This window comes from Vulpes vulpes, chromosome 9 (genome assembly GCF_048418805.1).
Source record: "Vulpes vulpes isolate BD-2025 chromosome 9, VulVul3, whole genome shotgun sequence".
Taxonomy (NCBI): Eukaryota; Metazoa; Chordata; class Mammalia; order Carnivora; family Canidae; genus Vulpes; species Vulpes vulpes.
Window position 1 is genome coordinate 73,987,488 of NC_132788.1, and position 22,211 is coordinate 74,009,698.

General features: G+C 40.5%; 1 protein-coding gene across 21 annotated transcripts in view; it reads left to right on the top strand.

Annotated features, from left to right (window-relative positions):
• Nucleotides 1–22,211, top strand: part of FOXP1 (forkhead box P1) — a 581,289-nt gene that overhangs the window by 416,940 nt on the left and 142,138 nt on the right. For all 21 annotated transcript variants that reach the window (XM_025984809.2, XM_025984867.2, XM_025984848.2 and 18 more), the window contains one exon: nt 13,657–13,758. In XM_025984809.2, the coding sequence (XP_025840594.1) occupies nt 13,657–13,758 (102 nt within the window). The remainder of the gene's footprint in view (nt 1–13,656; nt 13,759–22,211) is intronic.

Below are 22,211 nucleotides of genomic sequence, written 5' to 3' on the forward strand. Positions count from 1 at the left end.
GACTCTTGGCTGCAAGTCATCTATGTGGTCACGGGCCTATCGCACATCCCTCCTTGCCCTCAGTTTGCTTTCTGCACAATGAACAGTGTCTGCCTTTGATGCCTTTTGGTTCAACAGAGGGTGCTGTGGTTTTCTCATTGTTCCCATAAAGAGGAAAATGACTAGTTTGAGATTATTGGGAAATATATTTTTGTATGTATGGGGTAAGGTACTGTAGTGATATGTTACGTTTAATAAGTAATTATCACGTATGGGTACTATGCTGAAGACTTTCTGTGCATACTTCATATAATGCTTATAATTAACCTCTCTGTTCCTATGTTTCTTTATCTGCTAACTGGGTGTAATAATTGATTTTTTTTAAAGATTTTGTTTTGTTAAGAGAAAGAGAACATGAACGGGGGAGGGTCAGAGGGTGAGGGAGCAAGAATCCTCAAGCAGACTCCTCCATTGAACATAGAACCTGATGCAGGGCTCAGTCCTACCATCCTGAGATCATGACCCGAGCCAAAATCAAGAGTTGGGCCCCTAATCCACTGAGCCACCCAGGTGCCCCTTAACTGGATATAATAATACCTCAAAGAATTGTGAAAATTAAATGAGATAATGTGTCTGTACTGTTCAGTACCTGTCTGGTAATAAATAGTCAAAGAATTACAACTTTTATTATTATCTTCCTCAACCCCTTAACCAGGAACCAAGGCAGTTTTAAGAATACAGTTATTTGGAATTGCAAGTCAAAACCACAAGAAGATAGTGCCTCACAGTTGTTAGGATGGCTGTTGTTAAAAAGACAAGAAATGGCAAGTGTTGGCAAGAATGTGGATAAAAGAAAACCCTTGTGCACTGTTGGCAGGAATGTAAATTGGTGCAGCCACTGTGGAAAACAGTGTGCAGGTTCCTTAAAAAAAATAAAAATAGTACTATTATATGATCCATCAATTCCACTTCTGGATATATATCCAAAGGAAATGAAATCACTACCTCAAAGAGATACCTGCACTGCCACATTCATCGCACCATTATTCATAATAGCCAAGACAAGGAAATAACCTCAGTGTCCATTGATGGATGAATGGATAAAGAAAATGTGGTATGTATGGACTATTATTCACCCATAAAAAAGAGGGAAATCCTGCTATTTGCAATAACATGGATGGATCTGAGGAGCACTGTGTTGAGTGAAATAAGTCAAACAGAGAAAGACAAATACTGTATGACCTCACTCATATGTGGCATCTAATGTAATTAAACCCATAAAAACAGAACAGATTGGTGATTGCCAGAGGAGGGAGGTTGGCAGGGGAGTGAAGGTTGTTAAAAGCTACAAACTTACAGTTATAAATAAGTTCTTGGGATGTAATGTGCAGCATGGTGACTAAAGTTAACCATGTTGTATCATATATTTGAAAGTTGCTAAGAGTAGATCTTAAAAGTTCTCATTACAAGGAAAAAAATTGTAACTATGTGAGGTGATAGATGTTAATTAAACTTACTGTGGTAATCATTTTGAGATATCTGTGTATCTATATATGTCATAAAGATATCAAAACATACCAATATCTATGTCTAATCTATCATCACAGTATACACCAAAAACTATTACAGTATTATATGTTAAGTATATCTCAATAAAACTAAGAGGAAAAAAGCATTCAGAGAAAAAAAATGTTTAAAGAAAGGTAATGGGGGGTGCCTGGGTGGCTCAGGTTGAGCATCTGATTCTTGGTTTCCACTCAGGTCAGGATCTCACAGTTGTGGGATCAAGCCCTGCGTTGGGCTCTGTGTTCAGCATGGAGTCTGCTTTATATTCTCTCTCCTTCTCCATTCTACTCTCTCTTTCTCTCAGATAAATAAATAAAAATAAAATCTTAAAAAAAGAGAGATTATAGTGACTTAATACCCCCCTCCCAACAAAAAGCAAGTGGTTATAGCAGAGTATGAGAATCTACAGTAGGTTAAAAAAAACATGGGCCATCAATCATGCTGGACCTTGAAAGCCATGCCAGGTAGGCGGGACCTGAAAGCCATGCAGAACATAGACACAGGTGTCCAGGGCCAGAGCTGTGGCTGGACTTGTGTTAATTCATGAGAAGAAATCTGTGCTCTTGTAGCTCAGCCTCTCCATAGGGCTCGGGGGAAGGAATGAGCATCAAGGGATGACGGCAACAGCATCAGTATCATAAGGGAAGCTGACTGAACTTGGCTAGGTAGGGAGGTGAAGCCCAGTGTGAGGGAGAACAGAGGTCGCCGGGTGTGCTCATTCCTTTCAGTCAGCCTGCTTGGGGGTTGCCATCACAGCCAAAGAAGCTTAGGGCACTAAAGGCATTCAGGACTCTCGTCGGTCCCTTGGGTCACAGGACGTCTGGGAACACTGCTGCTCGATGGAATGAGATCAAAAGCAAAGTTTTTAGGAAAAGGTAGAATTTATTAATTTTTAAATTCACTTTTAAATTTTTTGATAACTTGATGGAGATATCTTTGACATAAATTGCATATAAATTAAGGTATACAGGGATCCCTGGGTGGCGCAGTGGTTTAGTGCCTGCCTTTGGCCCAGGGCGCGATCCCGGAGACCCGGGATCGAATCCCACGTCGGGCTCCCGGTGCATGGAGCCTGCTTCTCCCTCTGCCTATGTCTCTGCCTCTCTCTCTCTCTCTGTGTGACTATCATAAATAAATAAAAATTAAAAAAAAATTAAGGTATACACCGTGATGTTTTATACACATGTATACATTGTGAAAAGATTACCACAATCAAATTAACTTCTCTATCACCTCTACATTGTTACCCTTTTGTGTGTGTAATGAGTATTAATGTAGGAGGTATCCTCTTAGTGGGGCCCCTGGGTGGATCAGTTGGTTAATAAGCATCTGACTCCTGATTTTGGCTCAGGTCATGATCTCAGGTTTGGGAGATTGAGCCCCAGGTTGGGCTCCCTGCTCAGTGCAGAGTCTGCTTGTCCCTCTCCCACTGCTCCTCCCTCTGCTCTCTCTCAAGTGTGCGCTTGCGCTCTCTCTCTCTCTTAAATAAATAAATCTTTAAAAAACAAAGACTTGTCCACTTAGCAAATTTCAAGCACACAATACGGTACTATGAAGTATAGGCACCATGCTGTACATAAGAATTCTAGTACATACTCATCCTGTGTAACTAACTAAACCTATGTACCCTTTGACCAACATCTACCCACTTCCTCCATGCTCCAATCTCTGGCAGCCACAATTCTGCTTTCCTTCTATGAATTTGACATATATATATATGAGATCATACAATATTTGTCTGGAAAAGGTAGATTTAAATGGAAAAGACACCTGGATGCTTTATAAATGTGGGCAGAGAATAGAGAGAGCAAATATGCAAGTGTGGCCATGGTACCAAGAGTCCTGGGAATGGAAGGATTTGGTTGAGAAAAGCAAGTCTTTTGTGTGGGAAAAAGAGGCAGGTAAAGTTACATTAAAAGATGTGATACTGGAAAGAGGCCTTTCCCTTCATCTTGAAAACAAAAGGGCCTGCATTCATTCATGCATGTTTGGCTCTGTAGGGCTGCATATCCGTTTGCCAGAATTACCTGCAGTCATATTTGGTCTAACCAGTGACCTTGGTAGAATGTGAGTATGGAGTTCTCATGAGTCGGTGTTTGTTTGTTTTTGTTTTTCAGTCCTAGCCATTTGCTAGACTTGTGACCTTGGACAAGTCACCGAACCTCCCCATCATCTCATGATTTTTCCACTTTAAATCAGTAATAATAAAACCTTGCCCTGCTTCCCTTTGAGGTGTTAGGAATAAGACATAAGATAATAAGCCTAAAGCAACTAACTGGGTAGTGTCTGGCACATGGTAAGCAATTTGACACATTGTTTTTATTTTAGTACCCTAACTGGGGGAGTTTCTACTCTCACTACTTGTTTCTAGGTGATCCTTATTTCTTAAATTGTTATACTAGTGTAATCTTTGCTATGTGCAGTAACTGCTGTGAGAAATGTAAATTATTGGAGATGATGTTGATGATGATTATTGTCCTGGTTAACTTTGGCCAAGAATGAGTATTTCCAAATTTTAGATTATTAAGTCTGTTTGGGTCTTTCTTCTCTTTCCACTTTTATTTCTTTCTTTTGTCTTTCATTTCAGTTAGAATGTTGCCTCTAAATTGGCTTTCACTTTTGCTTCTTTCCCCCAACATTCAGGTGAGGGAGGGAAGGTATTTTGCAAAGCAGAGCTTTCGTAGGGCATCCCAAGCTTGTGTGACTTATATTACAAGAAGCAAAGGAATACGGTGCCATATTTGTTTGAGCAAAAACTCAAACAAATCATAGAAAACTCTCCATTATTTTGAACATTAGTCTAGCCAGATACTTCTGCAAGCTTCAAAAGTAGCAGGTCTCATCACAGGTATGAAAAGATAGGAATCTGGATTATTCATAATGAGGGTTACTGGGCTGCATCCCCATAAAAGACAATTGCAGAAAACAACAGGTTAACACAGCAAGTTAATAGATCCCTTTGATTCATTTATCCTTGCATTTGACCCCCTTATTTATTTTCTACTTTGGGAACTTGGTGAAGAAATGGGCTCCTGTATTTCTTTTGGGGCACAATCTGGTCCTTCATTAACAAGGAGAAACAGGTTTGATGCAGCCCCTAACTTAACATTTTAGGCCTTTTCTAGTAAACTTGACTTCTGTTTTACTTCATTGCAACGCTAGTGTTGCCCACGGTCATGGCGCTCCAGGCTGTGGTCTTGCCGACTCGTTCAAGCTAGACAGGCTCAGGCTTGGGCAGTGTTTGGATGGAATCCCTCCAAAGACAACTCAGGTGCCGGAGACTCAGTGGTGGTGATTCAGTGTCTGGCACTGGCTCCAGCAAGGAGCAGCCAACCAGTGCCTCAACAAGATGGTTATAGGCCCCTATGTTAATAGGTGTATGGAGTAGGAGTATGATAGTGGGGGTTTTTGTCTCCTCTTATAAGAGACTTCAAACAGACTTCCTGGCTGTTTATAGCCATTAAACTTATTTCAGCTGATTTTGCAAGAGGATCATAGATAGCCTTTTTCTTTTTGTCTCATGAAAATTCCTAACCTTTACCTTCTTTGGCGGCAAGTATCCTCTATGTGGATAGTTAAATAATAAAAATTACTCATAACTGCAAATAAATACAGGGTTTTCTGACCCCCTTCTGCCCCTGGATTTCCTTTGGGGGTGGGACTTGTAGCAGAATGTCTCCTCCTGTTTAGGGCCTTCTGATAGTTCGGTGTCTGTGTCTCCTGTACTTGGGGTATGGTATCGTGTTTGAGCCCTAAAGCACTAACGCTGGCAAATCACGGCACAAGAGCACAGTGATACAATTCTGTTCGTTTCATCCCAGTTCTTTAAAAAAAAAAAAAAAGAAGAAGAAGAAGAAGAAAAGGAAGAAAGGAAGAAGGAAAGAAAATACTTCCTGTCACCTTTTCTTCTGGGAAAACACACTCTGATTACCAATGTTAAAAAAAAAAAACTCCCAACATACCCATGTCAGGTCTTTACATTATTTGTTACATTTTACAGTAAAGCCAAAGTAAAGAACTTCAGTATTAAGGGTCATAGCAGTGATAACCATCCTATATATAGCATGAAGAACTTAAAGTCATGTCAGAAAGGATTTGGGAAACCCAGCTTGAGTGGATCTAGAAGTCAGGTTGTATGGATGATAAATAAATTGTAGTGGTCCAGGTGGCAGAGGGGTGCTGTGTCATGGCCTCATCCCTCCCCACCCCCACACCGGTGGATGACACTGCCCATGGGCCACATTTCCTTGTGGAGGTAGGACGGTATCCATAGATATCTTTGACTTTTTCATTTCTTGTACTTTTGGATTTCAACTCAAATACACAATTTTGGAGGGCTGTAAACATGAGGTTGCCTCTGCTCTAATTTTTCACCATATCTATCTATATATTGTCTTCTAAATTCATTTCCAAAAACCATGGAACATTTTGAGAAATCCATCCATTTCTAAATATCAGTTATTGTGGAATACCCTCAGAGTATGCAGTACTTTCTCCAGTTTTTAGAACTCTGAAGATGGGGTGCTTGGGTGTCTCAGTGATTGAGCATCTGCCTTTGGCTCAGATAGTTATGCCTGGGTCCCGGGATCGAGTCCTGAATCAGGCTCCCCACCAGGAACCTTCTTCTCCCTCTGACTATGTCTCTGCCTCTCTCTCTCTGTCTCTCATGAATAAATAAATAAAATCTTAAAAAAAAAAAAAAACAACTCTGAAGATGGATGGAGTGACAGGGAACCTTTCCCTTCTAGGTCACTGATTCAAATCCAGTGTCCCAGGTGACCTAAGGCTTTGCTCTCAGCCCCACCTGCTCAGGGCCAGGGGGTGGGGTCAAGTCAAAGGAATCAACTATCAATGAATGTTTAGTCTATACCCTTATTTGCATTCTCATCAAGTAGACCAAACAGTGACTGGTGCAAAGAGACTGTTAAGGCCTCTCTGATGATTCTTTTTTCCTCTGATGATTTTTTGATGGTTGTTACCCCCATATATTAAAATTTTAATGGGGGAAGTGGGTTTTCTTTTTATTTTTTAATTTATGACGCTAGTAACATGATTTGATGGTCTGTTATAGTGTGTTCTTTTTGTATCTAATATTTACACAATCATTAGAATCTTTCCTTGATCAAATCCCTCTATGAGATTAGCTTACTTTTCCATTTTCTTGTGATAACCAAGTGCTCCATTTGTAAATAACTTTTGTCCCCCCCTTTGGCATTAATATTGGAAAACTCACTGCCTTGGAATGCTGTTGATTCTGTATGAATGCATCTACACATCTAGTCCTATCACCCGCTGTCAGTTCTTTCTTTTTTTTTAAGTGACTCACAAACGTTCTTTCCATCCTGCAGTGGAGTGATTACTGTGTCTGAAGGAAGGAGGTGATGGAATTTCTCTACATACTCAGTTCCAGGTCTGGCTACAGAGTGATCTTTAGATTGTGTTAAATGATGAGCACTCTAGTTAAGATGGTAGTTAGTTGCTGGGTTGCATCAAGATAGCAGATTATTTTATGGAGGAAGAGAAGCTCTCTAGAGGTACTTGAGGCACATGTAGAGGTTGAGAAATAAAGCAAAGAACATGACTTCTTTCCTACTAAGCTTCCCATGCTGCATTTTATTGCTAGCTTTTCCCCCCACCCCCATGCGCACAGTGACTGTTGATTAGCCTGGGAAATTATCTGAGAAACAGGTTTGATCTTGAGGGGTGGGGAGAGTCTAGGAAAAGAAATTAGAGGAAGGGTGGCTGACTCAGAGCAGCCTTTGAAGCTGGAAGTGGGACAACTTGTCAGGGCAGACAGGAAATAACCGACTTTTCTCCACTGGCCAATAGCACATGCTGTCTTCATTCTGATGGTGTTCGGGACCTCACACCCAATTGAGGAGAGTCACTCTGAACTGGTGTAAATTATCTGTGAGAAGAAACACATATTCGAAGTTTGCAACTCGTTTTAAATAGTTTCAGAAAGAGGAGCACACGGATGTGTTTTTTTTTTTTTTCACGTCCCAGTTCTTTTTGGGAAATCAAATACGACTTTGAGCTTTAAGAACAGTGAATTAGTAATGTCCCTGCATGTTAGCTAACTTTTAAACTTATTTTGGGCAACTGATTGCAAGCTTTGGTTTTTATAAAATTGTGTCCAGTGGAATCTTCGGGGAATCTCAGAAGACAGATAGCAACCCAAGGCATGGGTTGGCAAACTTCTCCTGTCCAGGGCCAAATAGGAAATATTTTAAGCTTTGTGGACCATACAGTCTGTGTTGAAAATACTTAACTCTGCTTTTTGATGTAAAAGCAACCATAGACAGTATGTAATTAAACAAACATGACTATATTCCAATAAAACTTTATGTGTAGATACTGAAAATTGAATTCCATATGATTTTCACATGTCCCAAAATATTCTTCTTTTATTATTTCCCCAACTATTTAAATAAGTAAAAACCATTCTCATCTCATGGGCTGAACAGTAACAGCTTATCAGAAGGGTTTGGCCCATGGGCTACAGATTGCTGACCCAGATCTAAAACATGGTGGTTAGTTATATTTTTTAAGGACCTCCAAGTATTATTATCCCAGGCCTCATCACCAGGTGTTGTATAAGAACTTGTATGAAGATTTTCTCTCTTTCTTTTTTTTTTAATTTAAGATTTTATTTATTTGGGAGAGAAAGAACACACAAGTAGGGGGAGGGGCAGGTGGAGAGGGAGAAGCAGAATCCCCGCTGAGCAGGGAGCCCCATGCAGGCTGGATCCTAGGACCCTAAGATCATGACCTGAGCTGAAGGCAGACACTTAACCAACTCAGCCACCCAGGCGCCCCAGGTTTTCTCCTTCTGCCAGTTTACTTTATGTATATGTGATGCCTATTCAAATCATATTTTATATAAACTTATTGGTGTTTCTTAAAATATGGTAAACATGTTTTTGAACATTGGCTACTTTGATAAACATGCTAAACATGGGGATACCTAACCCCTAAAGTGTAAGCACCTGCTCTGAACTTTAGACATAAAAAGCTTGAAAGTTGTAAACATGCTTATGCGAAGCATAATTTGTAAATAACAGGTAGTATTTACTAAGAAGGTGAAGGCCCTCAAGAGAATGACATAATTTTCATCCGGTAGAATTGAAGGTGTGTACAAAGTGCCCAGGCCCCGGTTAGCATGAAAGCATGGCCTGCCGCACTAATAACCAAGTACCCACTCCCTGACTCTGAGTAATCAAAGCTGGTAGTGGCCCCTGGAGCATTGATCCTAAGGCATCTAAGACCCCTTGTGCAGATCGAGGCATAGGTGGTAGCCAGGGCAGAGAGGGAGGCTAGCCAGTCCATAGATGAAGACAGTACATGCATGCCTTCTATCCCTTTTCTCTTTTAGCTCACTTGGCCATTTATTTTAGTTTGTTGAATGAAAATAGATGCGAGTGTGTGCACCTAGGCTTTAAGTGTACCTGGTTTTATCAGACAGCCCCTCTCTATGACATCTTCAAACCATGTCTTTCTTGTAACTTGAGCCTAGCACTCCATATAGCATCACATTGTCCAGTGCCAGGCAATTGTCACATCTGTTATGAAGGAAGTGTTGACTCAACCCTGCCCAGGAACCACCATCAATAGTAAAAGGTCTCCAGAGATGGGATGGGACCTTTTAAGTTATTTACATTAGCAGTTGGTCTGGAACTTGAATCAGAGTTGATCCTTGCTTCTTAAAAGATAAATTCTTTCATTTGTTCATATCCTTTCTCCTTCTTTTCCTCCCCCCTCCTCACATTATAACCCTCTCTGCTTCTCCCTCATACACACACAAACACATATACATGCATCTTTTTATTCTGTAGCCAAAGGATCTCATTTATCTTCAAACAGGATGTTGTAACTGTCTCCATATATGATTGAAATATGGTTATAAAAATAAGAAGGGATCCCTGGGTGGCGCAGCAGTTTAGCGCTTGCCTTTGGCCCAGGGCGCGATCCTGGAGACCCGAGATCGAATCCCACATCGGGCTCCCGGTGCATGGAGCCTGCCTCTCCCTCTGCCTACGTCTCTGCCCCTCTCTCTCTCTGTGTGACCATCATAAATAATAAATTAAAAAAATTTAAAAAAAAATAAGAAAAGTCTAGGTCGGGGGATAGGGTAATTCACTGATGGGCATTAAGGAGGGCACATGATGAGATGAGCACTGAGTGTTATATGTTGGCAAATTGAATTTAAATAAAATATTTAAAAAAAAATATGTCCTCACTCTTGGAACATATCTCTGAGGCTGGCTATCAAGTAAACATATATGGGAAACTAGTGGTCTCTGGTCCAGTGTCCAAAGAGGATCCCATCAGTCATTCCAAATTTTCCACTGACCAACAATGAACATTACAATAAACATTTTCAACTTTCTACAAGTGGTAATACCAGAGATTCGTATTTATAAATTATGTAATATAGCTCATATTATAATGATAATGCTCAATTGTGTAGTTCTGTACCCTAAGGATTTATTACTCTTCTTTTTATGACCGTTTAAAATCTAGATTACAGTGATTTATATACAGTGGAAATCAGAAAAGCAAATGCCCTTTGGTGGTTGACTTCACAGCACTTCATAAGTTCTAATGAATTGTCTTTTAATACGCTTGTTGAGACCTCGGTTGATTTGGGGGTGGGGGAGGATAGGTTTAATACTTTACTACAACTTTGTTCCCATAATCATGATAAGGCCAGGGAATTACTGTAGAGCAATCCATAACAATTCAGATCAGGGTGAATAATTTATCTCCATTCCAGATATTTGAAGTTATTTTGCCTGTTTGCAGCCATTTTGGGAATAAAATTTGGAAGCCAATTTGTACATATCTTCATCTTGTATTCTTCTCTCTTTAGTGGTTTGACTGAACTATCACTTATGTTCCTACAAGTTCCTAGGCCTTTTCTACCCTGTGCTGCCAACTTTGATTTTCTTCTTGAGCAGGGCGCCGTATGAAATGCTGTAAGGTAGCTGGAGTTCATTACGTGATTACTTAAGTTTATGTGTGATCCACATTGGGTCTAAAAAAAAAGCTGTTTTACACCTAAATGACTTTTCTTAAAACCAGAAAAATAATAGCAAGGATTTCACTAGCCAACTTTGAAATGTGTAGAGCCAGCTCAGTAAACATTCGTTGAAAACTTAGGTTTGAGTCCTCTACTTACTTTTGCTCAAGTACACTTCTGAGAGCATAAGAGTAGTTTTGTATGGTGTGTGTGTGTGTGTGTGCACACGCGCGCATGTGTGTGTGTGTGTGTGTGTGTTTTAAGACACAAAATGAGGAATTGACTTATACAGATTCTCTGAGACTTGGTTATTTAAAAACAATACCTGGGGCACCTGGGTGGCTCAGTGGTTGAGCGTCTGCCTTTGGCTCAGGGTGTGATCCGAGGATCCTGGGATCAAGTCCCATATCAGGCTCCCCGCAGGGAGCCTGTTTCTCCCTCTCTGCGTCTCTCATGAATCGATAAATAAAATCTTTAAAAAATAAATAAAAATAAATACCTGATCTCCAAGTACTTGGTGAAACATGGCAAATAATTTTAAGAAAGATTTGTGACTATGGCGTTTGCGTCATTTTGCTTTGCTTTGCTTGCTCTGTTTTAGTATCAAACGTACCTAGCCTTTCTCCTCTTCCCCATGTCTTTCTCTGCACCTGTTTGCATGTTACCTGCAGTTCCTCTACCTGCCTTTCCAGCTAGCAGCCAGACCCTCCTTTGCTGATCTGTTCATTACTCTGGGAACTCTGAAGCAAGCACTTAAAATATGTAGCAGTTCCCTTTCCTACATTAAAAAGCTGTAAAACCCTCATGTGGAATAGTTAAGAGAACATATATAGTAGGAGGAGAGGCTTTTGCTCCTGCAAGCACCTTGCAAAGGGGACTATTTTTCTTATATGATATAAATGAAATCCTCACTCTGCCCACTTTTACACCTACGCATGTACTGAGCGTCTCCAAGGAGACAAGGAAACCCGGAGTCCAGTGATGGTGAATCCTCCTCAGAGACAGCAGGCTGGAGTCTCGGGCAACTCTCCCAGGCGTCTTGGCTTCCAGATGCCCCTCTCAGACAGCCTCTCTTCTGGAGGCTCTTCCAGGCAGGCTTTCTCAAACATGTCTCTCCCTGCACAGACGAAATAGCCTGTACATTACATCTGAAGGGTTGGTGGCGGTGAGTTCAGTAGGCAGAAGGGCCTCCCTGGGACAAGGGGGTGGGGTGTAGTAGGGAGGTGGGACAGGAAGGTTCCATCTTTCCCAAGATCTTTTCTTTGTCACCCAGTTATCTGTGCATCTGTTTCATTGCCTCCCTTTGCGCCTTTTAGACACAAAGGCACCACTCAACCTTACAAAATGTCTTAAAAATACTCTTTGTTACAGTAGTACAGTTATGAGCTCAGTTTAGTGAAATCGTCCTTTTAGAAGTACTACTCTTGCTGATTCAACATTTTGAGGTGTCTGTTCATGAACAATCATCTTCTTGACCACTCTCTTTTCCCTCTCCCCCTGAGTTCAATGCAGGAGGCCCTTCAGGACATCCTACCTTTCTTTCCCTCATTCCATGGTTTCATTCTAACATTTTTTGGAACTATTCACATTATTTTCTTTTTTTTTTTTTCACATTATTTTCTGATACAAATGAAGTCTTTGTTTCCCTTTGAGGAACACACTACCATCATAAGTCCATTATGCAGATTTACAAAGGCTTATAGTATCAGTCCTTTTGCTGTGCTGACCACATCTGTGTGTGCATCTTCTTTGGGGCACAAATAATCAGTTACTGTGTAGAAATTATTATTGATGTAATCCCCAAGAAATCCCGTTTTGTCTCTAAACTCTATGCACATCATTTAATGAACATTCTTTTTTTTAAAAAAAATATTTTTATTATTTATTTTTGAGAGACAGAGATAGAGAGTGTGTGTGAGAGACAGAGCATGAGCAGGGGGAGGGGCAGAGGGAGAAGCAGACTCCCTACTGAGCAGGGAGCCCAGTGTAGGGCTCAATCCCTGGGATTGTGACCTGAGCCAAAGACAGATGCTTAACTGACTGAGCCACCCGGGCGCCCCATTTAATGAACATTCTTGACATCTCTTGCACGTGAACATTCTTGGTTTTTAGCCAAATTGACTCAAATAGCCCAACTTCTCCTATGATTTTCCAGCACATTATCTGCAAACTTCAGACTTCTATTGTTGATCCTGCTGCCCTCTTTGGAAAGATATGGCTCTTACTTCTGTTAAAGTCTTTGACAGTAAATGTTCTTGTGAGGGTTTCCTGATGATACTTGTTTTCTTTTTTCATTTGAACTTTTAAAGAAGATTGGTCAGTCTCTATTCTGTACTTGGGAGGACTCTCATATTTACCTTTTGCTTTATCCCCAGTTCCCATTACTGCTCTAGTTTCTGCTTTTCAATAAAAACCACCTGTGTGATGAGCTTAAAAGAGTCATTTTGTAATTAGACATGATCAGTTTTGTTCACAGGTACATAGTGTACCCTTTGGGTTGACCTAGAGGCCAAATTTCCTGCTTTTTTTTTTTTCTTCTTACATTGTCCATCCAGGTCTTACCTATTTTGAACTTCTTTCTCACATAGTTTTATCCATAGCGTGTTTTACCACTTAGCTTCCTCTTTTTATTTGGGCTCAGAAGAGGTCAATGTCTTACTTTGGGCTTGAGCTCTCTTGTGCCCCTAAGAAAAACTGGAGGGAGAAGATACCTCCAAAACGCGTCCCCTGTTGTCACCTAAATTTAGGTCTTTCATCCAGGTCCCTCATGGCTGCTCTGCCAGCTTTTCTCAGGGTCCCAGTCATTCGTGGTCCAAGTTATGTCACATTGATGGTAGGAAGAAAGCATCTATTGGATGGATTGCTATGCCTAAGGAACTGGCAACGATACTGACTACATCTAAGAAAACAACTAAATGTGGAAAGTTTTCCTGCTTAGACTAGTGGGAAGTTTTGTTTGCTCTTTCATTTGCCTAGAAACGCGAAAGTCGGGCTCCCACCCTAACGTGTACTTCCTGGGACTCTTTATGAGAAGAAAGCCCTGAATGTGGGTACTCACACAAACGTGTTTCTTCCATTTTTCCTTCCAGGCACTTCAAGTGGCAAGACAGCTTCTCCTTCAGCAGCAACAACAGCAGCAAGTTAGTGGATTAAAATCTCCCAAGAGGAATGACAAACAACCAGCCCTTCAGGTGATGATTCTTTTTTGAAAAAAATTGACATTGCACACTTTAGGAGAGCTGATGAGCCCTTCGGAAGTGGATTGTGTTGGGAGTTGCAAATCACGTATGAAAATCTTCTGCAAAAGTTGCATTTTTAGTTTACCAGCAGAGAATGACATTTTGAAAAAACGTCTATTCAACCAAGAGTGTGGTTGTTGGGAGGAAGGTCTCCTAGTGAGTTGATGTAAGAGGAGGATGAGTAGTTTCAGGTGTGGGTTGCTTACTAGACATCATGTAGCACCAAGGAGAAGTTCCTGGTACTCAAGATAGGTCACCTCATTCTCTCATGACAGGGCTAGAAACACGATACCCACACACATAACTTTAGTACAGTGGTTTTCAACTGAGGTGATCTTACTCCCCAAGGGACAAAGGGCAGTATCTAGAGACAATTTTTGGTTATTCCAGGGAGCCATGGGTGCTACTGGCAACTCATAGGTAGAGGCCAAGGATGCTACTTAGCTGATCTTACACTCCCCAAGAAGGTTCCTCACAGCACAGAATCATTCATATAAAGTGTCAGTAGTGTCAAGAACTGTTAGGAGGACTGAGAAAGTATATTATACTTTTAATACACCTAGCAATCAATATAATACTTTGTTCTTCAGTGGATATTGACAGAGTCTTTCTGGATCATTAATAAAAAATGGCAGGCAATCTTTATATAAAGGTATCAAAAAAAAAAAAAAGACTGCTTTTAGCAACTTCTAATTTCAAGCCCTTTGAGGGCAGGGGTTAACAGAGTAGAAAAAGCAAGTTCAGAAAAATCTAATTTGGATTTTTGATTTGGAGTAGAAAATTAAAACAGAAATTTCAAAGAAATTTGATGGAGGGTGCTCATGCTCACATCTGAGACACAACAGCAGCAAGGGCACTTGCAGGTTCTATATGAGTCAGTTGCTTGTGTAGCTCAGAGTGGGCATCCTCAAAACAGAGAAGGAAGATACGTTTCTCACACCGGACATTTGGGGGCAGAATTTGTAAATGGTAGCTGTTGGGTAGAACATGGCACCAGTGACTTTGACCATGAGGTCAACCCAGATCCCAGCTTGTATTGACTTTTCTCAGATCAGAGCGAACTAATGCCAGTTCCCAAATTATCCTGCAAAGATCCAACTGATGCTGGGGAACATGTCCTAGTTCTTCTCCATCCACTTGGAAAACTGTCACTGTCTAGGGTAAGCTTGGCATCAAGGAAACACTTTATGGGAACAGTTGGATGGCAATGTGTGTTGTTGACTAACACTTTCAGAAACAGTTATTTGGTAAACCATCATCACCAGACCATAGGCCTTTTCATGTGTGTGAATGCTGGGGACATTTTTAATGAGGTACAGTGCCATTGAGGTCCCATGTCAGGTGCTATAAGAAGTGCTTTGTTGTGCAGATGTCTTAAGAACAGCTCTGGAGGATGAAATATGACTGGGTTGACCTTTCAGCTGTGAGCTTATTTGTCAGGATTCAAATAAGTTGAAAGGATCAAACTGAACAGTTTCCGTAGTCAGACTGGGAATTGTGTTTCAGAGGTCAGCCGCGGAGGCCACATTGCAGATTCCAGAACATAGCCAATTGTTGGTACATATTAAAGTGCTGGGGCATCTCCTGCAGACAGGGACACAATTAAAATTCTAATTTATTCATGTATACAGGGAGCTAGCCCAGCCTGTCACTCAGTGATTCAAATGACTGTCCATTCTTTTTGCCTCCCTCTTGGAGCTCTAACAGCCTTAAAAATACTGTGAGTCCTCTTGAATTTATCAGACCTCAAGTGCATTGGAAAAATGACAATATATTATTGGGGGGAGGTGGGACTCTTACACATAGTAGAGCTTTGGTTAGGGATAATTTTAAAAAGTACACATGTACACAATCTGTCTGATGCACTGCTCTTCAGTATTGAATATCATTTGTAATTTTTTTATACTAGACTTATATTCCCTCATACTTGCTTTTTAAAGACATATGGCATTTTTAGGTAACTTCTTTTCCAAGATGAACGAAGTTGCTTGAGGGCTAAATATATGAAGTAAAGTTTCAGGGGATTTCCTTTTGAGGGCTCTTTTTCTTGCCCGTTATAAGGTTTTTAGCCACCAGAAGAGTATGATACAGAGAGCTTCATTTTTCTTGGCAAAGACAGTGTCAAAACCAACCTAACACATTCTGCTGAGCACTTCAGTCTGTATAAAAAGTGCGGGGCGAGGGGGCCATCTTGAATGCTGGTTTTGCTAAATAAGATGTTTTGAGTCCCTTCCTACCCCTCCGTGGGAGAGTTGACAAGCATAGAATTTAGACCAGCTTTAAGAGTTGATTGGGGTGGGGGAGAAATAAAGAGTTGGTTGACTGTGTGTGGTGTGTGTGTGTAAGTGTGCGTGCATGTGTGCGTCATGTGCATCATAGACTGCGTCTCTTCAGCTGCCTGGTAGGGTCATGCAAATTCACCAGACTTTATTAGGTTGGCTGGCCTTCCACAAACAGAGCAGAGAAATTACTAACTTAGGTCACATGGTATATTACCTCCTTATAAAAATACATATACAGACTTGTGATTCACAGAAGGAATAACCTTCGCATTTAAAGAGATCTTGCCATCCCATGTCCTCGCTGGGGCATCTCAGCCAGTGTGGCTCTGAAATGAAAGGGAAATCCTATAACAAATCTTAACAGTGTTCATTTCTGTTCTTCGTACCCTTCATAACCACACTGAGAGACCTATTTTAGCAAATTTCAGATCTTCCGCATAGAGGAAGGCTTGACAGGGAAGAAGAATTTGATCTGCTGATTGCTTGAGGAAAAAAAAAAAAAAAGAAACCCAAATCCTCAAATATACTGTGACTTATATTTTAGGCATATCTCACACTTCCCTGCTTTATGTTTGGCAGTGCTCTCCAGTTTCACAGGCTGATGATAACAAACAAAAGAGAATGGAAAGTTAGAGGAGGCTCTAAGTGGTTACTCGATAGAGATCACAAAATGTAGTCAAACATCAGCAATTTGGACTAATTTCAGGAAGATCAGAGTAAATAAGAGAGAGAAGCACTCTCTCCAGATACACGTATAGAACTGAATCTGAGCTGGCCACATTCTTGGGTGACGTGTGGTTTATATTATGAAGGCATTAATTGGGTATAGATACTGCTTTTGAAGTTCTTCAAAACATTCTACTTAGATACCTAAATCGCCCCTTACATAGTCTGTTGAGTTGCCTTGCAATTTTTTTTTTTATGAATGATACAAAGGAGAATTGAAAATTGGTCCCATTGTAAATTAAGAATCAGGATGATCTGAATTTATTCAATGTGATTTGGTGCGTATTTCTGGATCAGCCTCAGTGCACAGGGCATCAGGTTGATGCTTATCTACACAAAACTGTCAAGAGTACAGACCCTGCCTTCAGGAGGCTTATGAGTTGTAAAAGAATTAACAAGGTTTTGCTGCAGCAAAAGAAAATTATATATGGGTAAAAATAGTAGGCTTGCTTTTATAAATATTTATATGCTTCTGAAGATTGCTTAAACAAGTGAAATAAATGCTTAACGGTGCAGGTGTGCTCATAACCTCGAAAATGTGTAACTTTACTGGCTGAAGATTAATTTGTGAGTAGATGAGCAATTTTATTGATCGAATTTTGGAACTTTGACCACCGTTTCTGGGTAGTAATTCATTTTGGTTCTTTAAGCATTTTAGTTGTTGGCACGAGTACATAAACTGGAAGGAAATCAAATGACACATTTTCTCCTAAGAAAGTAAAAGTACATGTGTATTCTGGCAGCATGAAAGTTAGGAAAGAAAGTCAACCTTGTGTGTTGCTTACAGCAGAAAGCTGACCACAGTTTCAGGCTGTCTATAAAGAATTTGAACTTGAAACCAGTCATCGGAGATTTTCCCCTCCTGCCTACCCTCCGCCTTCCAAGGTTACATCATGTGGGAGCCCCTCATCCGGGAGGCCATCTCACTGGAAGGAAGGGGAGTGAAATCCACTGGAAGGGCAGCCGTGTAGCCCAGTTGGAAGCTTGGGATTAAAATAAGGACTCCTGCTTAAAGAGGAGAAGGTTAAAGTACAAGATCCAGCAGGTGGTTTTTCTTTTTTTTTTTTCTTTTTAGCATTTTTATTTGTAGTTCTATAAAACGTGCTTTCGGCAGCATTTTTGCTTTGCACTAATGCCACATATAATCTTAGTACCTCATATCATTTCCACGTTATTCACCAAGGAATAAATTGGTAAGAGGAAACCTTTAAAGAAAACTACAATTTTATGTGGTAGATAGTGAAATGGAATGGTTTTGAAATACTGACCCTTAAAAAAAAAAATCCCTATGCACTGAATTAGTAAAGTGGATAATTGAGGAGAAGGAGGTGGAATTTTTTTTTCCCCCTTAAATGTCTGGAGTTAGCATTGTCTAGAATCAGCATCCCTGACCTTACATTGATAGGAAGTGTTGAAATTTTGGCACCTTTTAAGATGTCATTGTTACCACATGACTTTGGAGAGTCACAAAACCCTAAAAAATAAATCTTGATAAGAAACAATAAGAAATGATGCTTTAAAAATGGTTATGAAGTCTTACAGATTACACACACCATTAAAAGGAGGATAGAAACTGTGATCCTCCCCCACCTCAGAAAGGTGCACACGCCCACAGAATTTTGTATCCAATTTGAACGGTTTCCTGAACCTTAAGAAGTCCATCCTGTGACCAGGTCAAATATTCTGGCTTTCAGAATTTTTTTTTCTCAAATAGTATGTTTTGTCTTTGCCTCCAGATTTCTGATGGAGGTGTAATATAATGAATTAGCTCAGTTTTGCTATTTCAGCTTCAGCAGTATAGGATGAGCCTGTGTCCCAGTCCTTCCAGGATATCCCTGGTCTATGTCTGGTGCCTTAAGTGTGTTTATTAACAATTCTCACTCTCTTTTTTTTTTTTTTAAGATGTTATTTATTTATTCATGAGAGACAGAGAGGCAGAGACATAGTCAGAGGGAGAAGCAGGCTCCCTGTGGGGAGCCCAAGGCGGGACTCGATCCCAGGACCTCGGGATCACACACCCTGAGATAAAGGCAGATACTCAACCACTGAGCCGCCCTAAGTGCCCCCAACAATTCTCAGTCTTTTAAAGTATCCCAGTTTGGACATTGGATTATATGGTCACCTCATTTACATGCATTTAAGTATTAAAAATGCAAGTCCACTGCTAATATTTTAGAGGTAAGCATGCCTTTGTCACCATATGCAGGTATCACTGTATGCAAAGAATATTAATGTTTAGTTAGTGCTGAATGTGGTCCCTTCCCATAGCTGCCCTGTGGTAGAGGCTCCATCCTTAAACTGTGCTGTGGATGAGGAAAAGTAACTTACAGAGGTTCCCTGACTTGCTGCAGAGCACATGGACAGGTACAGCCCCACGATGGGAAGCCAGGTTTTTTTAGGACCACAGACAACCAATATGCCATCAGGAAGTTCACTGTAGCTTCCCTGTCCACGTACATTTCCTCAGTATCTACGGAGTGTCCCGTTTGCCACAAATAAGCAAATTATTATATCTTCCGTATCATAAGCAAAAATAAAACCAAACCAACAAATATCAATTCCACAGTAAATATCTAGATTTCAATTAAGAGGTCTAAGATCTGTGTAATTATCCTAATTGTCGCCTTGTCTGTGTGTGTGTCTCAGCGGTGAGCAACAGCAAAGAGAAGTTATTTGTCATTCTCAAGTCTGAAGTGCTCTTATGAGCTTCCATGTGTTGGAACATGGAATGGTATGTTATAATCATTGTTGGGGCTAGGAGGTGGGGAGGGATGGGGAAAAAAAAAAACATACTTGACTGGTCAAAAATGTGTAAATTGCTGACAAAATGACACATGTAATTAAGAGTGCTCCTACCATTTTACCTTGTGGTTTACACCTCCAGTGTTGAAAAAGAGAGCGACTCCCACCTCGCTAATTACCATTATCACTGAAATGCTAGGGTTGGAGTCATTAGTTCCATGTGCATTTAATTAGAGGAAGGCTGAAATTGGATTTAACTTATTACTTTTTCATGGATCACTTTCTTGTCATCACTTCAAATTGGATTGCAGCCCCAGGTAACTAATTATGAGAGCCACAGGATCAAGAGTGAAAAAAAAGGTAATTAGGAATAACACTGTCGGACCCTTGCTGATCGTCCACTTGTGCTTCGGAAAAAAGGAAGGAAAAAAAAAAAAAAACCGAGCCGTATTTTGTAGTATTACAGATTAGGGAGTTAGAGGTATGCATGGTTGCTGGGCATCATGGGAGTCTGTCACCACCCATAGTGGTTTCTATGATATACAGCTGAGTTGAAGATGTTGAATCGACATGGTTCCACTATCAGCTCCTTAATACCTAGATTAAACTTGTAAAAGCAACAGATTGGTTGTAGGTATGAGGCATCTCAACAACTGTGTAGTCTGGGGGCCTCACATATATGATTACAACAAAGCTGTCAAGATGCCTCTGAGCCAAAGTACAGAATATTTTAAGTACAGGGAGTTAGAATTTAATGAACGTATTAATGTTCCAGAAACATCATTCATATCTGACAGGAAGACATATCAGTCAGCACAACAGTGAGCTTTAGGGTTTATACATTGGGAATTTTTGTCAAAGTTTCCAGCAGACCGTAATATTCAGACCATTTACTGTGCTTCTGGTTTGTTCCTTACCCCACCCCAATGTTGTGGATAGACTTGCTCTGAGGTTCTGTTTCTCCTTCCGCCCCCATCGAAAATACTTTAAAACAAATTATATTGTTTCCATGTGCAGAGCAGAATTCAGAACTGCAAGCAATCAATTTTATTGACATCGTCTGAAAAAATGTTGGTGACAGTTCGAGGATGTGAAAGGGTTGGAGTTTTAAAGTCGCCAGGACTAAGTGTGGCCAAAAAAAAAAAAAAACGCTTTTTTTTTCTTTTTTTTTACTTTTTTTTTTTTTTGAAATGTAATTTCATTACTCAAAAGAAGCCCTGTGAGCTAGACTCTCCCAAGAAGGGATTCTTCTTTGATAGACTATGATAGCATAATGAGAAGTCTTGTTATCAAGCCTGTTGGTTTCCTTGAAGGGAGAAGAAGCTTCCCAGAGGAGTGAATCACCAAGGAAAGATGGCTAGAGTTTCCTTAAGTTGTTTAAAATTGGTTTTAATGTTCTGTTAATGTAAGCAAATAATCATGATTCAGTCTTGGGTGACTTTCAGAGCTGGGTAAGTGGGACTCGCTCATTATTTTTTCAGGAGCATAGGGAAGTGTAGACCATGACGTGCCTACCTGACAGAGGCCACCACAGTATTATTCCCAAAGTGATAAAATGCTCTTCCTGGAATTATGAGTCCTTTTCCTTTGTGAACCTTCTGAGCAAAATCTCCAGAACCAAAATAGTAATCATCAAGTCTAATGCAGAAAATTAAAGCTTTTTTTTTTTTAACATCTTAAGTTGATTTAGAATTTTTGTACACAATATTCGTCTGTGGTTGAAAGGGGGCACGCCAAGGTCAAGTGATGTAGTGTTTTCCATTTTTCCATATGAGTCTCACAGTGTGTGATAAAAGCAAACTCCTTTATTTTGTAAGTCTGCAGGAATTTCTGATGAAGTGCAGAGGTCACGTTCCCTGTCAATTTGAGTAGCCAGCATTTTTTAACTACTGTTTTTTCTTCTCTTTTTTTGTGTGTCTTTTCTTCCCCGCCCCCACCCCACCATAAACCGTGGCACTTTCCTGACACATGCACAGTGAAGTCTTCCAATCTGAAACTCATTAGCACACAGCATTGGACCCTGTCCAGTGGTTAGAAAATTTCCTGAAGCCTAGAATAACAGCATTTGGTGTAAGCACCACGGACCAGCAGTGACAATGGGGGTAGTCGCGCTCCCCTGGCGCCCTGCCCGGTCTGGAAAGCCAACTGACCGTGCAACACAGTGAGACAGAGGTCGTGCATATGGGATGGGCTCGAAAAGTTTGGTCCTTAGAGAAATAGGCTTCTGAAATCGCGAGGCAGTATCTTTTTTCCCTATGCTGATTATTTCAATTGGGTTGGAGGTATTTATCAACATTAGCTGCAAGAACATGAAAGCAAACCATTAGAGAAATAAGATGAAAACCAATTTCTACAAAATAATACTTTCACCTCTGTAGCTATTGGGTATTACAGAACCTATGGATTTAATTAATTTGTGCAAGCTTTTTTCATTGCACTTCACTATATCCAGGTAACATGACCAAGATGAAATCCTCATTCTCACATTAGAAAAAGTACACAGTTCACCGTGGGTCAGGATAATTTGGGCCAAGTTTTCGAGCAGGAAACAGAGTCGCACAAATGCAGTCGTGATAATATTAAATATCAAGCAAGTAAATGGTACTTCCCAGCAGCCTGCAGCTATGCAGCAGCCATCTGGGGATCAATTCCGTT